Below are 15,824 nucleotides of genomic sequence, written 5' to 3'. Positions count from 1 at the left end.
ATGGCGCAATAAAAGTGGAAATCCACAGAAAAACAGTCAATAAAGCATGCCAGAGATTACCCATTGTTAATGAATATTTAAGATTTATTACTTCTCCTGAATTTCCTTGTCTCCTTTGTGGAATCCTGGTTGATTTATAGCTGACACACGTGGAACAGGAGGATGAACACCCTCTCTGAAGGATATAAAAGAAAGCAGCTGCCACGTGTCTCTGCGGGATTCTTGGAAACATCCAACTGTGCAGATCATCTCCAGCTACACACTGACGTCTCATCACACTAAGAGACTAAAAGCTCGAACATGATCTTTCTCCTCTTCTTGTTTGGTCTGGCTCTGGGTGCTGTGATTCCTCCTGATGACCAGAGAGTGAAGCTACAGCGAGGCGGCTGTCCCCCATTCTGGTTCGGCTTCAACGGTCGCTGCTACAAATACATCTCTTCACGTATGACCTGGGTTGATGCAGAGCTTCACTGTGTGTCAGAGGGAGCCAACCTGGTCTCTATCCACAGTGCTGACGAACAGAATTTTGTCAATTCTCTGATCAAGAACTTTGATCCTGCTCGGACATTGACCTGGATCGGACTCAGTGACGTCCACAGGGAGGGAGCATGGATGTGGTCTGATGGGTCTAAAGTTGCATTTGTCTTTTGGGACAAAGGCCAACCAGATAATCATAAAGGAGACGAAGACTGTGCAGTCACCAACCTTGGCTCAGGATTTAAATGGAATGACGATCCTTGTCCAGGGACATGGCCTTTTGTTTGTAAATCTCGTACAGTATTTCCTTAACTGAGAAACCTGCAAAATGAAGAAACAAAAATCAGAAAGTCATTTTATGAACATTCGTTTTCATGATAACTGGACACTTATACAAAAAAGAAATTTGATGTTGTGTTAAAGGAAATAGGATTTGACTTGTCTGGAAATCAATTTTTTTCTTTATTGAACCAAATAGAAATGCATAGATTTAGAAGAAAAAACAATGTTCAAACAATGTGTTTTTTCAGTTTTTACTTTGTAAAACTACAAAATGAGTTGTCCTATGATAATAAATGTGATTAGCAGATGAAAAGTCAATGTCTTCTGTTAGTAAAATTGATTTCATATCAGAGATGGCATTCAGTGAATCAACTGAAACATTTATACCACCATCACATCAAAACATTTTATTCTCTTTAGAACAGCTTGCAAAGCATCAATTAAACTCATACTGAATGATTATGAAGAGATTTGAGAAGAATGCATTAAAGATACAGTGAAGAATATTGAACAGGCAGCACAGAGCAAAACTTCTCTGTTCTGCTCTGTGTGTTGCAAAACAAGATCATTCTAAAACAGAAATGTATTAGGAAACAGAGAAGCTTTAATTAGGAATGCCATCTAAAGAACGTACCTTGGACTCAACAGAAATCTAAGCTGCTGCAAGACAAACTCATTTATTTAGCAAAAATAAATGACTTCATCCTGCAATTATCTTGTTGAGCATTAATATCGTGCATAAAAGAAAAACAAAAAAAATATTATTATTACAACAAACACTAAAGGGCTTTCTTGAACAACATACCAAAGTTTAACAACTGTTCAGACACAATAAGTTTTTGTCTCTACTCAGACATATTCAGTGTCATGCTAAGATCTTGTTGCTTTCAGCATTGTGGGAAAATATAATTAAGTTTTTAAACCATGTGTTCACATGTGTTTACCATGCATGTGGATTTACATAATGACGCATGCTAAAATGTAATTATAAAACATAATCAAACTGCTGAAAGAAATAATAATTCATCATGAAGGTTGATGTGAAAAACTGGGAGACACAAAACAGAGAACAGGTTGTATGAAAAGATTGGTGAGACTGGTAAACACAGTCCTCTTGAGAATGAGCAACCAAGCAAACCAGACTAAAGACTAAAGTAACAGAACTGAACTCTGAAAGTCAAAAACATAAAACTTAATGGGAGACAAGGGACACACACTAAATACATGGAGCTAAGACATGGGGTAAGAATCTGAAGTGAAGATATAAATAACTGGAGAAGCAAGAGGCAGGACAGGAGATGCAGTTAAATACATGGAGTTACACTGAAGTATATTTTATTTTTGAAAATGCAAGAGAAAGGTATTTGTCAAATGCGGACCAGACTGGATGAAGGGAAAAAAGACAATACACACAAAAAAATACAAACTTGAAAATCGGGCAGCAAGAAATATGTTTGAAAAGGTGGAATACTGTAACTTTCAAAACTGTAAAATCTGGGGGAAACAACCGCAAACATCTGTAAAATAGTTTTTAAAAAAAGTGTAACTTCACATTTGTAACATTGTAAAACAATTATTTAACAAAACAGGGAACATCTGTAAAATAACAGCAAAATGTTTTGTTAAACAGCTACAGTGAAAACTGTTTTTTTTTAAATAAACAAAAAACAAAACAATCATTCTTACATTGTAGACTGTCCAACAGGACCAGTGACCTGTCCAGGATGTCTCCTGCCTTCACCCTCAGTCAGCTGAGATAGACTCCAACCCCCATGGACCCTGCAGAGGGTAAAGCAGTGAATAAAAAATAGATGGATGGATTGTTGTAAAGAGGCCAAAGAGTCCTCATAATACAGTAAAATAAAGGCATCACAAATTTGAAAATGGGGTTCGGAAACATGAAGGGTGAACATTAAATGTCTAATTTATCTTTATATCATTGAAATGGGATTAAAAAACAACTTAAGTCAATTTTTCCTTAACGTTTCCTTCAGCTGCTATGGCTGTTGAAACACTGAATGCAGTCTCCTCTTGCAGTGTTTCCCCTCCTATATGACCGACGAGGCGGGCCGCCTCGCTGGTATAGGCCACCGCCTCATTACAATTTTGCCGACATTGCCGCCTCACTGGTCCGCACAAAAAAAAAAAAAAAAAGTAATGCTAAATATTAGAAAGCACTGACACATAAGTCCGGTATATTCACCTCTGAAATCAACAAGTCAGAATGGCAGCCTTTTCTCGCCGTGGGTGAAGACAGCAGACACATCCCTGTTGGTCGGTAACACTCAGTTCTCGTATGACATCCCGCGAGTTCGTGTTTCAAATGTCGGTCGTTCCGATTGGCGAACAACGAGCATGGCGGACAAGAAGTGGCAGCGCTCCATCGTTTCGTTTTTCGGGGCTAAAAGCAGGAGTGCATCACAGACATATGTCAAATTAAGTATCAAAACTATCGCATGTCATCAAAATAAAGTGAGCAACGCAGTGTAGGCATCGATCTCGCTTCCTTTACTGAGTTTGCTTACTGTTTTGTTGTCCTCGGCGATACGAATTGACAGTGACTGCAAAAATGGCTCCCGTTAAAACATTTAGGCACGACAAAACCCGTTGTCACGAACGAGACAAATGATTTCAACGGAATATAAAGTTCCTAGTTTCTTTTGATAAAATGATTTATAGAGTGCCCGAAATTGTATCATTCAATGGGAAAACAAATTCTGTGTTCAAATTCTAGTTCTGTGTTCAAAAAGGTAAGTTTTGAAAACAGAACTAACTCCTTCAGAAAACCAGTTGTTAACCCAGAGTTGAAGTTTTCTTTCACATTTTTAAGTAAAATGAAGGTCATGACATAACCTTTTTATTATAAATAAAAATGAAGTGGGAATTTGGTACCTAACATATAGTTGTTTTTAGAAAAAAAGTAAAAGTCACCACTTGATTCCAGATTCAAGTCCTTTGTCATCTTTTTCAAATTTGTAATAAGAACTGATGTGGCATTTTGGAATGGCTTGTGGAAATCTGACCAGAATATAATAGACTGGACTAGTTGACATGTTTTGATCGCAAGGACAAGTGGGTTTATATTTGTCATATTTTCTCCCTATCACTAATTTTTAGAAAAGAAACATGAAAATTTTATTTAATTTAGTTTTTGGAAATGGCTACAAATACAACAAAATGTGCTCCAAATTGTGCCAGAATGCCCCATTTTGCATCTTGATTTTCAAAATTTTTACGGGGGGGGCATGCCCCCAGACCCCCCTAGTTGCTTCGCGCCTCCGGTACAACCCACCACCTCGCAGCCATTTCAACCCAGGGGAAACACTGTCTTGGTTTTCTCTCCTTCACAGCTCAAGTAAAAATCATCATCACACTGAACTGCTCGTCTGCTGCCCTCAAGTGACCAAAAACACAACAAATACTTTCACATTGTTAAGCCTCTGAACATGCCATGAGATGTTTTTCATTTGTTAAACACAGAAATGAAGGATACGTTAAAATAAATTACAAATATAACAATTATTCTGCACTTTTATTGCAATAAGCAGAGATGTGTGCATAATCTACACATTACATCACTGCACAATATCTGAATGTGAGGAAACAAAAATACCATCAGCTCCTCTGGAGATGTCACACAAAATCTACAGTTTATTCATTTACAGTACAATTTTGACAAGGGAAAAACAGCTTTGGAAAAGATTTCAGCTGTCTGAAGGCTGAGGGGACACAAGCAGCAATGCATCGTTTTGTGACTAACTTGTTTTCTTTACATATACAGCAAATTTTAAAAAAAAAACAGCCAGGCATATATTTAATCATCAGTCATATTGCAACTGTATCAAGCCTTCACTCTGTCCTCTCTTGTATATGAGAACCTTTGCTGGTCACTGAAATGCAAAAGGTCAATACCAGAGAAAAGAGGCTGAGCAGCTGAAACAGATATTTCAAAACACACCAGAAAAAAACATTGAGACTAATGCTTAATGTTTGTTAAGAGTAACATAGTTGTTCTAAAATGTTATTTTTATCAACAGCACATTTTTTGAGCATCAAATGTGGTCAAAATATTATATTTATTATACACAAAGCTTGGAAAAACATTCTCTTTGGTCAGCCACTACAATTACATGACATATTGAATGTTTATTTCAACATTTCCTCATCAGTTCAGTTCAATTCAATTCCAAACTGAATTTCAGAAGTCACCATTTTTTTCCAGCAGCACCTGATGTTTCTGTCCAGTCCGAGGTGCCTTCTTCAGCTGGCAGTTTCAATGAAAGCTGCTCTGGATCTTTACAAATACATTGAGCAGAACTGCTAAAACAATGCAATCATAACATCTGTTACTGCTTTGGATGCTGTTCTTCAAAGATCAGATATTGTTTCATGTGAAATGTATTACAAATATTCAATAAGGGTGCAATGAAAACTCTTCTTGATACGCTATAAATGAGAAAATTCCACTTTGAAAATATTTCCTTTAACACAGCACTGAAATGATTTGTTTGGTGTCCAGCACTCGTAAAAATGAACATTCATAAAAACATTTGCACTTTATCTTGCAGATTTCATTCATTAGCACAGACAAACACATGAAAAATCACTGAGCTGAAACAAGAACATTCTCAGTTGTTAAGGAAAAACTTAGCTCAATCTACAAACAGAAGGGTATGAATATGAACATGAAAGATCACTCCAGCTGAAAGATGAGCCCCAGTTAATGACTCCACAGTTTTCCCGCGTTCCACCGTTTGGTTGTCCTGCGGTCCAGAACACGTAGTTGACACTAGCTCCATCAGACCATGTCCATCTGCCTTCTTGAGAGGTGTCACTGAATCCAATCCAGGTGGGTCTTGCTGAATAATCAAAACTGCTGATCAGGGCAGTGACAAAATTTTGTTCATGAGAAGTGTGGATCGACACCAGGTTGGCTCCCTGTGACGCACAGTGGACCTGTGCACCAAACCAGGTCTTAGGTGAAGAGATGTACTTGTAGCAGCGGCCGTTGAAGCTGTACCAGGACGTGGGACAGCCACGTCGCTGTAGCTTCACTCTCTGGTCATCTGGAGGAATCACAGCACCCAGAGCCAGACCAAACAAGAAGAGGAGCAAGATCATGGTGGAGTCTTTCATCTTCATCATGATGGACTTTATAGTCTCGAAGTACGAGGAGACGTCAGTGTCTTGTTGGAGACGATCTGCACAGTTGGATGTTTCCAAGAATCCTGCAGAAATGTGTGACAGCTGCTTTCTTTTATATCCTTCAGAGAGGGTGGTTACCCTTCCATTCCACGTGTGTTGGTTAAAAATCAACCAGGATTCTACCAAGATGCATGGAAATCTAGAAGTAATAAATCTTAAATATTCATTAACAGTTATTAATCTCTGGCACGTTTTGTTGATTGTTGTTCTGTGGAATCACACTTTTATTGCACCATATCAGAGCTTATCTGCAGAACTGAAGTATCAAAGTTGAACGGTCTGCAGAGAGGAGGCAATTAGCAAGAAAGTAAAGAGAGAATCCAAAAGTCGTACGTGCATTACCCATATGTCATGTTGTCACTTAAATAGCAAAAAGCTCTTTCAAATTGAAACGGGAAGAGGAACTCAGTATGATACTTCCAGATGATCTGTGGAAAGAGAGCCTTGAAAATGTATCTACTTGTTCAAACAATGCAGGGCATTATCTTTTCCAGTTCAATATTCTGCACAGGCTTCATTACTCTAAGGAGAAACTACATGCCATATATCCATAAATATCACCTATTTGCGATAAATGCATGTCTCAGTGGCAAATCTTCTCCATAGTTTTGTATTGTGTCCAAAAATACAACATTTTTGGTTTGACATCCACCGCGTTCTCTCTGAGGGCTTAAATGTTCTTATTTAATTGTCCTCCTTTATCATACTCAGTACATCAGAAGCATCCAGAAATTTAAGCAACACACAACAAGGCTTTCTTTCTTACAGTCTTATAACAGCCAAGAAGTTGATACTTCTACACTGCAAGAGTACTAAGGCCCCTACTTCCAAGATGTGGCTAACTGACCTAACTAGAACACTCCACTTGGAAAGAATAAGACATACTTTAAAAGATAGAATACCACAGTTCAATAAGACCTGGATGCCCCTGATATGATATCTTGCCACCCAAAGATCAGAACAATAGATACTTTAGTGTGCACAACTAAAATAGAACTCAAGAGTGAAAGTATACATGGGAAGCAGACTTGGAAAGATGTGAGGTGGAGGGAGGGGGCACTGGAGACTTCTGATACCTCAAGATTGGAGATAACTGCTCTGTGCTGTTTGTCTTGTCACTTATTTCTACAGATATGGAGCTGAAAGAATACGTGTAAAATATGCTTCTTTGTACATCTCTGTAACCCATATTGATCTCTACAGACAAAGTGTAATAACCCCTGTTGCATATGCACATATGTATGAAAATAAAGGTATGTATGTGTATGTATGTAAATATGTGCATATGTAGATGTGCATACATATGATTATGTACGTGCAGGTACAAATGGATCTCCATCTCAAACACAGAACCTACTTATTGACCAGCCCCCACTCCCTCCCATTATACCTAAACCATCCTAAACGCATTCCACTCTTTTCTCTCTCCCTTTTTTCTTTCTTTCTTTCTTTTAATTCCTTTTCTCTCTCTCTCTCCTTTTCTTAATTTGTTTTGCAATTGTTCAGCAATTTGTTCATTGTTCAATTACTTGAAATCAAAGCTTGAAAAATCACAAAACCTGTATGTATGTGTGGAATATATGTACAATGAACATTCAATAAAAACATTCTAAATCAAAATAGCAAAAAGCTGTTAAAAATGAAACGCCACTTTATGAAATCACAAGAGAAAAAATACACAGAATAAATGTCTTATTGCTATAAACATCAAGATATTTTGATTTTTATGATGTCAGCAGTTCATGTTTGGAGAATCAAATGAGGATAAAATAATATTTTCATTTTATCAAAAAGTTGGGAAAATATTCTCTTTGATCAAACACTGCTAACACATCACTTGTTAAATGCTTATTTTTACACTTCACCAACACACTGTGTCTAAAGAAGGGTCAACGGGGGACTCGCATCGAAAGTTGCTTTCTTAGAAGTAGGTTGAGTCAGTCGAAAGAAGTTCAGCAGCAGGACACACACCACAGTCTGCAGGACATCAACATCCCTGTTCCTGAGGAGCAGGACACAGGCACGGGAGTACAACCTGAACCCAAACCTTCATGACCTGCAGTGGAAAAGAAGATCCAGGGTCGAAGGCCATTCGTCAAGTGGCCTAAATCCTGTGGCAAGACACTGTGGAAAGAGGTCAACACTCATATCTGCAAAATCCGAGAAGGGATCAAAGGCACCACCTTGAAGAAGTTGAAGAGAGTGGGGGATCTGTTATATGCCCATGGAGCGAAAAGGTTTGGAATGGTCGAAGGTAAGTGACCTACTGTTTTAGTTCCCACCAATTCCAGACGGCAGACAGAAATAGATCGCTTAGTCAAGGAGGCAGCTGAAGAAACAATGGAGGAAGGCCACAGAGGAGGAGAAGGAAGGCAGGGAGAGATCCAGGGGAGACTTGTAACATTGAGGAGAATGAAAAATCCTCCTGAAGAAGTGAAGGAGGAAGGAGCAAACAAGGTCATGCTTCTAATAGGACCCCTTCAAATTTGTGAAGAGCCTGTTCACAAAGGAGAAGAGTGGAAGTCTCTCGGTGTCGAAGGCCACCCCGGAAGAATACCTGAAAAAGGCCTGCACAGACGACCCATACTATGAAGATGGGATGCTTCCACCCGACATGCCTCCACTCGTGCACCAACTTGACATCTGCCCACCCAGGTGGATTGAGGTCGAGAAAACTGTGAGTGGAACAAAGGCTGCATCAGCACCAGGCCCCAACGTGGTACCATAGAGGCTCGACAAAAACACATCAGATGTCCTACAATTCCTCTGGAAGCTGATGAGAGTTTTGTGGGGAAAAAGGAGATACCAACATCCTGGCAAAGAACTGGAGGGATCCTTGTTCCTATCTTCAGTAGAAATCAAATACACTTCTTTTAAACGTTCTTTCAAAAACCCTTAAAGAGTTGATTCCCTCATATTGTTTTTTATGTGTTTTTATTTCATTATTCAAAGGACCAGTGTGTCAGATTTAGTGGTATCTAGTGGTGAAGTTCCAGACTGCACGTGTCAGGACCAGAAAAATGGAAGGAAAACAAGGACATTTAGGAGAAGTAATAAATCTAAAAATATTCATTAACAGTTGATAAACCCTGGCACATTGATGTGGAACTTTGTAGTTTGTTTTTCTATGGAATCACACTTTTATTGTACCATATAAGAGCTTATCTGCAGAACTGAGGTATCAAAGTAGAAAGGTCTGCCAAGAGAAGACAATCAGGAGGAATTAAGAAGTTGTTTCCCCATTACTTAAACAGTCTGGATCCAGTCCAATTTGATCAGAACATGTGACAGCCGATACGCTGTAGCTTCACCTCATGGTCAAGTTAAGATGCCAACACACGTGGAAGAAATAGGAGAAACAGTAAATCGTCATTAACAGTTGTTAATCTCTGGCACGTTTTATTGGAGCTTTATTGATTGTTTTTCTGTGTAATTACACTTTTATTGTACCATATCAGAGCTTATGTGCAGAGCTGATGTATCAAAGTAGAAAGGTCTGCAGAGAGGAGACAATCAGGAAGCAAGAAAAGAAAGACTTCAAAAGAAACACATGCATTCCTCATGTGTCATGTTGTCGCTTAATCTGCTTTTTCTTCTGCATAGTGCTCCATTCTGCTTCGTGTATTGTACGTAGTTTTGTGTAGCATCACACCATGTTGTGCATTCTGTTCCTGGTAGCCTGTGGCTGTTCCTGTGCACTCAGTTCTTGTGTTACATTGCGCCACATTCAGTTCCTGACAATCTGCTAATATAAATTGTTTGTTCATCCCTGCCAGAATACCATGCATTGTGTTTTTTGGTCTTAATCAGTTACCCCTCCTGATAGATGTATGTTTATCCTCAGGATTTAATCAGAAGTAATTTCCACATAACTGTTTTGTGCAGCATATCTCCCTTAGGTCTCTGTAGTGTTGCAGTGTCTGATTCCACCACATGGTTAGTATTTGTCCCCGTAGTTGTAGTTGTCGTCCTCTGACAGACAGTCCCTTCTCCTTATTCCCTTCCCCATTCATCCTTCCCCAGTCTTCGTACCCCATATATTCATTCTGTGCTTATCCTTTGTGAAATTTTTCAAAAAGTCCTTACTGTCTGCACTTGGGTCTCTGATTTCCCATTACATTCAATTTGGACAAAAGTTTATAGTTCATGTCATATTTTCAGAATAGCATACACAGAGTTGTAATGAATATATATTAAAAGACTCTTTAAGCAATGAGAAAAAAACTTCCTAATTCTTCCTTATTGCCTTTTCTTGGCAGGCCTATCTAGTTTGATACTTCAGTTCTGCAGATTAGCTCTTATATGGTACAATAAAAGTGTAATTCCACAGAAAAACAAACAATGAAGCTCCAATATAACGGTGCCAGAGTTTATCAACTGTTAATGAATATTTCAGATTTATTGCTTCTCCAAAATTTCCTTGTTTTCCTTCCGGTGCTCTGGTCCTGACACGTGCAGTCTGGAACTTCACCACTAGATACCATACAGTCTGACACACTGGTCCTTTCATTAATAAAATAAAAACACAAAAACAACAATACAAGAGAAAACACACTTAAGATTTCTTACTATTGAAATCAAGTCCTTTAAGGTTTTAGAAAGAACATAAAAGAAAAGTCTGTTTGATTTCAACTGAAGCTCTGAAGAAAACTCCTCATACACATTCAGTGTCATACATACATGCCTTGTCACTTTCAGCGTTGTGGGAAAATATAACTATGTTTTTAAACCATATATTCACATATGTTTACCATGCGTGTGGGTTTATATAACGGTATATGCTAAAATGCAATTGCAACACAAAAGGTGCTGAAAAAAGCCATATCAACCTTTTCATAAGAAAAGTTGGTATGAATTACTGGGGGGGGGGGGGGGCAGGACCTCTTTGAATAGCAGAGAACAGGTTTTATGAGAAATATTGGTATTGCAAAATAATTTCACATTGGACAAAATGCAATTACTGTAATGGGGAAACAACTTCATATTTCTTCCTTATTGTCTCCTCTCTGCAGGTACAGTGGGTACGGAAAGTATTCAGACCCCTTGACATTTTTCACTCTCTGTGTCATTGCAGTCATTTGCCAAAATCAAAAAAGTTCATTTGATTTCTCATTAATGTACCCTCAGCACCCCATCTTGACAGAAAAAAAAACAGAAATGTAGAAATTTTTGCAAATTTATTAAAAAAGAAAAACTGAAATATCACATGGTCATAAGTATTCAGACCCTGTGCTCAGTATTGAGTAGAAGCACCCTTTTCAGCTAGTACAGCCATGAGTCTTCTTGGGAATGACGCAACAAGTTTTTCCACACTTGGATTTGGGGATCCTCTGTCATTCTTCCTTGCAGATCCTCTCCAGTTCTGTCAGGTTGGATGGTGAATGTTGGTGGACAGACATTTTGAGGTCTCTCCAGAGATGCTCAATTGGGTTTAGGTCAGGGCTCTGGCTGGGTCAGTCAAGAACGGTCACAGAGTTGTTCTGAAGCCACTCCTTTGTTATTTTAGCATGTGTGCTTAGGGTCATTGTCCTGTTGAAAGGTGAACCTTGGGCCCAGTCTGAGGTCCTGAGCACTCTGGAAGAGGTTTTCCTCCAGGATATCTCTGTACTTGGCCGCATTCATCCTTCCTTCAATTGCAACCAGTCATCCTGTCCCTGCAGCTGAAAAACACCCCCACAACATGATGCTCCCACCACCATGTTTCACTGTAGGGATTGTATTGGGCAGGTGATGAGCAGTGCCTGGTTTTCTCCACACATACCGCTAAGAATTAACAACAAAAAGTTCAATCTTGGTCTCATCAGACCAGAGAATCTTATTTCTCATAGTCTGGGAGTCCTTCGTTTGTTTTTTGGCAAACTCTATGCGGGCTTTCATGTGTCTTGCACTGAGGAGAGGCTTCCGTCGGGCCACTCTGCCATAAAGCCCCGACTGGTGGAGGGCTGCAGTGATAGTTGACTTTGTGGAACTTTCTCCTATCTCCCGACTGCATCTCTGGAGCTCAGCCACAGTGATCTTTGGGTTCTTCTTTACCTCTCTCACCAAGGCTCTTCTCCCACCATTGCTCAGTTTGGCTGGACGGCCAGGTCTAGGAAGAGTTGTGGTCGTCCCAAACTTCTTCCATTTGAGGATTATGGAGGCCACTGTGCTCTTAGCAACCTTGAGTGCTGCAGAAATTCTTTTGTAACCTTGGCCAGATCTGTGTATTGCCACAATTCTGTCTCTGAGCTCCTTGGGCAGTTCCTTCCACCTCATGATTCTCATTTGCTCTGACATGCACTGTGAGCAGTAAGGTCTTATATAGACAGGTGTGTGCCTTTCCTAATCAAGTCCAATCAGTTTAATTAAACACAGCTGGACTCCAATAAAGAAGCAGAACCATCTCGAGGAGGATCAGAAGAAATGGACAGCATGTGAGTTAAATATGAATGTCGCTGCAAAGGGTCTGAATACATATGACCATGTGATATTTCAGTTTTTCTTTTTTAATAAATTTGCAAAAATTTCTACATTTCTGTTTTTTTCTGTCAAGATGGGGTGCTGAGTGTACATTAATGAGAAATAAAATGAACTTTTTTGATTTTGGCAAATGGCTGCAATGACACAGAGTGAAAAATTTCAGGGGGTCTGAATACTTTCCGTACCCACTGTATATTGAGTTTGACACTTCAGTTCTGCAGAAAAGCTCATATTTCATAGAATAAAAGTGAAATTCCAAAGAAAAACAAACAATAAAGCTCCAATTAAATGTGCTAGAGTTCAGGAACTGTTAACAAACAGTAAAGCTGTGTTACTTCTCCTAAATTTCCTTGTAAATATAACTTTTGATTAATATAGTTGTTTTTCCACCCTGAGGTAACAAAAGTGTTTGGAGTTAAAGGAAATGGAATGTGACTGGTCCTAATAATATGCATAGAAAGAGCACTTCCTTATATTTAACTCATTAAAAAGCGTCATAGACACAAAGAATTTCCCAGAGCCCTTGTTGGATCTTTTGAAATAAGAAAAAGTATTTTCACAATTAAAGTATTAGGTCAGGAAGTGTTGAAATAAACATCCAACAGGTGATGTAATAGCAGTGTTTGACTAAAGAGCAGATTTTCTCAACTTCTGAGAAAATGAAATTATAAATGAATTATAATATTATTTTATCCTCATTTGATTCTCAAAACATGATCTGCTACTTCATGAAAATGAAAATACTTTTATGTTTTCAACAATAAGACATTTCATTCTGTGTTTTTTCTCTTGTGATTTCATTAATGTAACGTTCCATTTTTAACAGCTCGTTCAATGTGATGATATTCAGAAGGTGAATAAGATGCCAAAGGATCAATGTAAATATTGAAGCTGCCCTCTGCTCTTATTTTTAATACATTCAAAGTGATACATTATAATATACATTTGACAACACGCAACCAAGTGTTTCCCAATGGTGTCCTTTTGCTATTTAAGTGACAGTATGACACATGGGCAATGCATGTATTACTTTTAGATTCTTTCTTTTCTTTCTTCCTAATTGTCTCCTCTCTGCAGACCTTTCTCTTCTGAAGCATCAGTTCTGCAGATAAGCTTTTATGGTACAATAAAAATGTAATTCCACTGAAAACAATCAATGAAGCTCCAGTTAAACATGCCAGAGGTTAACAACTGTTAATGAATATTTAAGATTTATTACTTGTCTGAAATGTCCTTGTTTTTCTTCCAGAGTACTGGTTGATTTTTTACCATCGCACGTGGAACAGGAGGATGAACACCCTCTCTGAAGGATATAAAAGAAAACAGCTGTCACGTATCTCTGCAGGATTCTTGTAAACATCCAACTGTGCAGATCATCTCCAGCAAGACACTGACATCTCTTCATACTAAGAGACTAAAAAGTCCATCATGATCTTGCTCCTCTTCTTGTTTGGTCTGGCTCTGGGTGCTGTGATTCCTCCAGATGACCAGAGAGTGAAGCTACAGCGAGGCAACTGTCCCCCGTTCTGGTACAACTTCAACGGCCGCTGCTACAAGTACTTCTCTTCACCTATGACCTGGGCTGATGCAGAGTTCCACTGTGTGTCACAGAGAGCCCACCTGGTGTCGATCCACAGTCTGAAGGAACAGAATTTTGTCAATTCCCTGATCAGGAATTTCGATCCTAAAGAAAGACCGACCTGGATCGGCTTGACTGACATCTACAAAGAAGGCAGATGGATCTGGTCTGATGGATCTAGAGTCGACTTTTTCTTTTGGAACAGAGGAGAGCCGAATGGTTCTGGTAACGAAAACTGTGGACAGACCAACTGGGAGTCGTCAAGGAGATGGAATGACTATCGATGTTCAAATTTACTACCTTTTGTTTGTGCATTGCGCACACATTGTCCTTAACAACCGCCAATGTTCTTCTTGTTTCAGCTCAGTGACCTCTCGTGTGTTTGTCTGTGCTAAAGAATGAAACCTGCAAGAAAAAGTGCAAATTGTTTTATAAATGTTCATTTTTATGGTTGTTGGACACTAAAATCATTTCAATGCTGCTCTGAAGGAAATATTTTCAAAGTGGAATTTTCTCACATATAACTGATCAATAAGAGTTTTCATTGCACCCTTATTGAATATTTGTAATACATTTCATATGAAACAATATCTGATCTTTGAAGAACAGCATACAAAGCAGTAACAGATGTTATGCTTGCATTGTTTTAGGAGTTCTGCTCAATGTATTGCCAATATTTGTAAAGATCCAGAGCAGCTTTCATTGAAACTTCCAGCTGAAGAAGGCACCTTGGACTGAACAGAAACATCAGGAGCTGCTGGAAAAAAACAACAACCTGGTGAATGCTGACATGCATGAGACTTCTAAAATACACGATTTTGAATTGAATTGAATTGAATTGAACTGATCAGGAAATGTTGAAATAAATATTTAATGTGTAATATAATTGCAGTGGCTGATCAAGGAGAATGTTTTTATAAGCTTTCTATATAATAAATGTATTATTTTGACTTCATTTGATTCTCAAAAAATGTGCTGTTGATTGAAATAACATTTTAGAAAAAGTATGTTCCTCTTAACAATAATTAGACATTAGTCTAGATTTTTTCTTCTGTTGTCCTTTTATTAAAGTGTTTTAAAATATCTGTTCCAGCTGTTCAGCCTCTTTTCTGGCATTTACCTTTTGCATTTTAGTGACCACCAAAGGTTCTCATACACATTTAGAAGGAGAGATGAGGAGATATTAATAATTTGCAGTCTGTAACCTCACCACTAGATGCCACTAAATTCTGCGCACTGATTCTTGAAGGCCCGTTTGCCTGATAACACGAGTACAAAAGAGGACAGAGTAAAGGTAATATGACTGATGAGTAAATATATGCTTTTTATATGCTGTTTTTTATCTGCTGTATATGGAAAGGGAAAAAAGTCAGTCACAACAAAATGTGTCCCCTCAGCCATCAGACAGCTGAAATCTTTTCCAAAACTTATTCTTGTATGTCAAAAATTGTACAGTAATTTAATAAATTGTAAATTTCATTTGACATTTCCAGGGGAGCTGATGTAGCAGTGATGTAACGTGTACATTATGCTCACATCTCTGCTTATTGCAATAAAAGAGCAGAACAATTCCTTTATTTGATACTTATTGTAAATTATCATATATTTCTATGTTTTATAAGTGAAAAATATCTCAGTTTTTGTGCCATGTTCAGAGGTTTAACAATGTGAAAGCACTTGTTGTGTTTTTTGGGTCACTTGAGGGCAGCAGAGGAGTGGTTCAGTGTGATGATGATTTTACTTGAGCTGTGAAGGAGAGAACACCAAGAGGAGGCTGCAATCAGTGTTTCAACAGCCATAGCAGCTGAGAGAAGTATTGAGG

The 15,824-nt window shown here is 38.5% G+C and overlaps 2 protein-coding genes across 2 annotated transcripts; both read left to right on the top strand.

The window, feature by feature from the left end:
- The first annotated feature begins 300 nt into the window (after positions 1-300).
- On the top strand, positions 301-855 carry LOC110969252 (galactose-specific lectin nattectin-like). Its single transcript, XM_022219303.2, has one exon. It carries the CDS (start codon positions 301-303, stop codon positions 787-789), a length of 489 nt encoding a protein of 162 aa, XP_022074995.1. The 3' UTR covers positions 790-855.
- A 12,996-nt stretch (positions 856-13,851) lies between these two features.
- LOC110969253 (galactose-specific lectin nattectin-like) lies at positions 13,852-14,337 on the top strand. The gene has a single exon (XM_022219304.2). It carries the CDS (start codon positions 13,852-13,854, stop codon positions 14,335-14,337), a length of 486 nt encoding a protein of 161 aa, XP_022074996.1.
- The last annotated feature ends 1,487 nt before the right edge of the window (positions 14,338-15,824 follow it).

This window comes from Acanthochromis polyacanthus, chromosome 11 (assembly GCF_021347895.1).
Source record: "Acanthochromis polyacanthus isolate Apoly-LR-REF ecotype Palm Island chromosome 11, KAUST_Apoly_ChrSc, whole genome shotgun sequence".
Lineage (NCBI taxonomy): Eukaryota > Metazoa > Chordata > Actinopteri > Pomacentridae > Acanthochromis > Acanthochromis polyacanthus.
Note: the sequence above shows the minus strand (reverse complement) of the source record. Positions and strands in the feature narration are given on the sequence as shown.

Bases quoted from the DNA above. Each gene is read 5' to 3' on its own strand.
- LOC110969252 (XM_022219303.2), top strand. From the start codon at position 301: ATGATCTTTCTCCTCTTCTTGTTTGGTCTGGCTCTGGGTGCTGTGATT.
- LOC110969253 (XM_022219304.2), top strand. From the start codon at position 13,852: ATGATCTTGCTCCTCTTCTTGTTTGGTCTGGCTCTGGGTGCTGTGATT.